This window comes from Nicotiana tomentosiformis, chromosome 4 (genome assembly GCF_000390325.3).
Source record: "Nicotiana tomentosiformis chromosome 4, ASM39032v3, whole genome shotgun sequence".
Classification (NCBI taxonomy): domain Eukaryota; kingdom Viridiplantae; phylum Streptophyta; class Magnoliopsida; order Solanales; family Solanaceae; genus Nicotiana; species Nicotiana tomentosiformis.
This window is the reverse complement of record NC_090815.1, coordinates 59,830,602-59,834,845: the sequence shown is the minus strand read 5'-3', so window position 1 is coordinate 59,834,845 and position 4,244 is coordinate 59,830,602. Positions and strand designations below refer to the sequence as shown.

Below are 4,244 nucleotides of genomic sequence, written 5' to 3'. Positions count from 1 at the left end.
GTTCACGATATTGTTGCAAGTGATGGACATTTTATCGTTATATAACATGTTGCTGGGAAGGCCCTGGATACATATGGCAGGGGCAGTTCCTTCCACCCTTTATCAATGTATGAAATTCGGGTTGGATTGCCAAGAGATTGTGATACATGGGGAATGGAGCCGGTTGACTTACCCGGAGCATGCGGTCCCTTTCATAGAAGGATTAAATGGGGTCGCCTTTTATGCGGTCGAGATCATGCAAGTGACAAAAATGGAGAAAAGTGAGCAGAACCATGGTATGCAGTCACCGTACAGGTCAAAGATGGCGATGCGAGAGATGATTAAGTACGGGTACCGACTAGGGACGGGGCTGGGAGCCCAATCAGATGGGATAACAAAGCTAATTGGACCGAAAGGGAAGAAATATACCGTTGGCTTCGGGTATCAACCTACAGTTGGAAAGACCTATACCGGTAATGCTAGGAAGAAGGTTATTTTACCAGAGCGTGTTTCGGTCCCGAGTCAGAGCTCACCATCAGAGGACGACGTCATTGACGGAATGGGAATATTGTTTATAACTATGATAGAGGAATGTTGCGGTGAAGCTAATATCAAGACACCGACCATTCGGGGTGCCGAACCAGAAGGGACCTTGCAGAATTGGACCGCCAATCCATATCTGGTTCGCCAGGAGTCTTGGTAGTGTAGGATCGTAGTAATTTTGAAAAAAACAATGCACGATCAATTAAGGCCTGAACCATGCATGTACTTTTTTGTTAATTGCCTCTTTGAATGCTGAGACGTTCCTTTTGATGAAATAAAAAGAATTATTTTCCTTGAAATCATTGCAAATTCTTTTTTAGCTCTTATTTATACTTAGTTTTCCTTTTTAGTAATCAAATCGATAAAAACCAATGTTCCGCGATTATGACATGTAACGAAACCCTTGAGCAAAATGATCCAGACTATGAAGAGTACGACGAGAGCATGATGCCTAAGAACCTCCCACAAAAGATTGAGCAGCTAGAGAGCCAGAAGAAGCCCAACCTTGAAGAAATAGAAGTAATCAACTTAGGAAGTGAAGAGGACGTGAAAGAAACTCGAATCAGCATTCATCTGAAGATAGAATAGAGGGAAGAATTGGTAGAGCTCCTCCGACAATATATCTATATATTCTCTTGGTCATATTACGACATTCCCGGGTTAAGTATCGACATCGTCTCACATCGATTGCCCACCGATCCCGCCAGACCACATGTCAAGAATAAACCCAAAATATTCAAGCCAGATTTGAGCCTAAGCATAAAAGAAGAAGTCACCAAGCAGATAGAGGCGAATGTGGTGAGAGTCACCAATTATCCTACATGGTTGGCAAACATCATACCAGTACCGAAGAATGATAGGAAGATTAGGATATGTGTGGACTAATCGAGATCTCAACAAAGCCAGTCCAAAGGATGATTTTCCTCTACCAAATATTCATATCCTTATCGACAACTACGCGAAGCATGAATTGCAATCATTTGTGGATTGTTTTGCCAGATGCCACCAAATTCGGATGCACAAAGAAGACACAGAGAAAACAGCATTCACCATGCCATAGGAGTCTATTGTTATAGGGTCATGCCATTTGGTCTCAAGAACATCGGAGCTACCTACATAAGGGTCATGCCGACCCTCTTTCACGACATGATCCACAAAGAAATTGAGGTATATATGGACGATATCATCATCAAGTCTTAGAAGAGTGCAGATCATCAGAGTGACTTAACGAAGTTCTTCGAACATTTGTGGAGGTACAGTTTGAAGTTGAATCCCGTGAAGTGTGCATTCAGAGTCCCCGCAGGAAAACTATTAGGTTTCATCGTCAGTAGGAAAGGGATAAAGTTGGACCCTTCAAAGATCAAGGCCATACAAGACTTGCCACCACCCAAAAGAAAGAAGGACACGATGAGATTCCTCTGTAGATTAAATTACAGTAGCAGGTTCATAGCCTAGTCAACAGTAATCTGCGAGCCTATTTTCAAGTTGTTGAAGAAAGATCCTGCTACAAAGTGGACGGAAGAATGTCAGAAAGCTTTTGATAGGATCAAGGATTATTTGTCGAATCCACCAGTGTTAGTTCCTCCCAAACCCGGGAAGCCGCTATTGTTATACTTGTCCATTTTGGATAATGCATCGGATGCGTGTTGGGACAACACGAAGAGACTGGAAAGAGGGAGCAAGCTATCTATTACCTGAGCAAGAAGTTTACACCGTATAAAGCTAGATATACCTTGTTAGAACGGACTTGCTGCGCTTTGACTTGGATCACTCAGAAGTTAAGGCACTACCTGTCAGCATATACCATGTATCTGATATCCCGACTCGATCCGCTCAAGTACATCTTCCAGAAGTCAGTGCCTATAGGAAAGTTGGCCAAATGGCAGATTCTTCTTAGAGAATTCGATATTGTGTATGTGATGCAAAAAGATGGACGCAGAAAGCTATCAAGGGACAAGAATTGGCCTATCATCTCGCATAGAACCTGGTATTGCATAGTCATGCCCGGGGTGGAGAATGTTTTTCGACCGAGTAAAAAATTCAAAGGTGTAGGGATTGGGGTAGTCCTAATTTCTGAGTCAGGACAGCATTACCCGGCTTTCAGTCAAGATAAGGCTTCCTTGCAAAAATAATATGGCAGAATATGGAGCATGCATCCTCGAGATTAGGATGGCAGTCGACATAAACATCAAGGAACTTCTGGTCATAGGAGATTCTGATTTTCTAATACACCAAGTTCAGGACGAATGGACCACCAAGAATGTCAAGATCCTTTCATACTTGCACTACGTGAAAGAGTTGTGTAAGAAGTTCACCAAGATTGAGTTCAAACATGTTCCTAGAATCCAGAATGTGTTCGCCGGCGCTCTTGCAACTTTGTCATCTATGATCCATCATCCAGACAAGAATTATATCGACCCCATCGAGATAGAGGTTTGAGATTAGCATGCATACTGTTTCCATGTGGGTGAAGAACCAGATAGTAAGGCTTGGTACTATGACATCAAAAGGTTCCTCTAAGTAAGAGAATACCTATAGAATGCCACCAATGGTCAGAAGTGAGCACTAAAAAGACTAGCACTTTTTCCTTAATGGGGAAGTCCTGTACAGGAGGACCCCGGACTTCGGTCTGTTAAGGTATGTAGATGCTGCTGAAGCAACAAGATTACTAGAAGAGATACATGTAGGAACATGCGGTCCTCACATGAACGGCTTCACTTTAGCCAAGAAGATTTTAAGTGCAGATATTTTTGGATGACCATGGAAAATGATAGTATTTGTTACGTGCAGAAGTATCACCAGTGTCGAATTCATGGGGATTTCATTTGGGTTCTACCTAATGAGTTGAACGTAATGGGTTCTCCTTGGCCGTTCACCGCTTGGGGCAGGGACGTGATTGGACCTATAGAACCTGCCGCACCAAACGGACATCGCTTCATCCTGGTAGCCATCGACTACTTCACCAAATAGGTCGAAGCCTCTATATACAAGGCTCTCACAAAGAAAGTAGTGGCAGATTTTGTCCATAACAACAAAGTTTACAGATTCTGGATCCTAGAATCAATCATAACTGACAATGTAACCACTCTTACCAGCGATCTAACGAGGGAGATTTGTGAGAAGTTCAAAATTATCCATCGCAACTCCATAGTCTACAGGTCACAAATGAATGGAGCAGTTGAGGCAGCCAACAAAAACAACAAGAGGTTCTTACGGAAGATAGTGGATAATCATAGGCAATGGCACGAGAAGTTGTCCTTAGCATTACTGGGTTATCGCACCACTATGAGAATGTCCACTGGAGCAACATCATACATGTTGGTATATGGCATGGAAGCTGTGATATGCGCAGAGGTCGAGATACTATCTTTAAGAGTCATTCAGGAAGCCAAATTAGATTACGCAGAATTGATATGAGTCAGGCAAGAATAACTCATGCTCATCGATGAAAAGAGAATGGACGCAGTATGTTATGATCAAATATATCAAAATAGGATGGCCAACGCGTTCAACAGAGACGTGAAACCTAGGCAATTCACATTAGGGACAGTTGGTTTTGAAGAAGGTATTCCCTCATCAAAAAGAGGCCAAAAGGAAATTCGCACCAAACGTGCAAGGTCCTTACGTGGTCCATCGAATATTGTCGGGAGGAGTATTGATCCTGGCAGAAATGGACGGAAGAGTCAGCACGAAGCCCATCAACTCAAATGCAATCAAGAGAT

General features: G+C 42.8%; 1 protein-coding gene across 1 annotated transcript; it reads left to right on the top strand.

Moving 5' to 3' along the window:
• The first annotated feature begins 2,655 nt into the window (after positions 1-2,655).
• Positions 2,656-3,939, top strand: LOC138909755 (uncharacterized). The gene is made up of 2 exons (XM_070200968.1): positions 2,656-2,955; positions 3,493-3,939. The coding sequence occupies exons 1-2, from the start codon at positions 2,656-2,658 to the stop codon at positions 3,937-3,939; spliced, it is 747 nt and encodes a 248-aa protein (XP_070057069.1).
• The last annotated feature ends 305 nt before the right edge of the window (positions 3,940-4,244 follow it).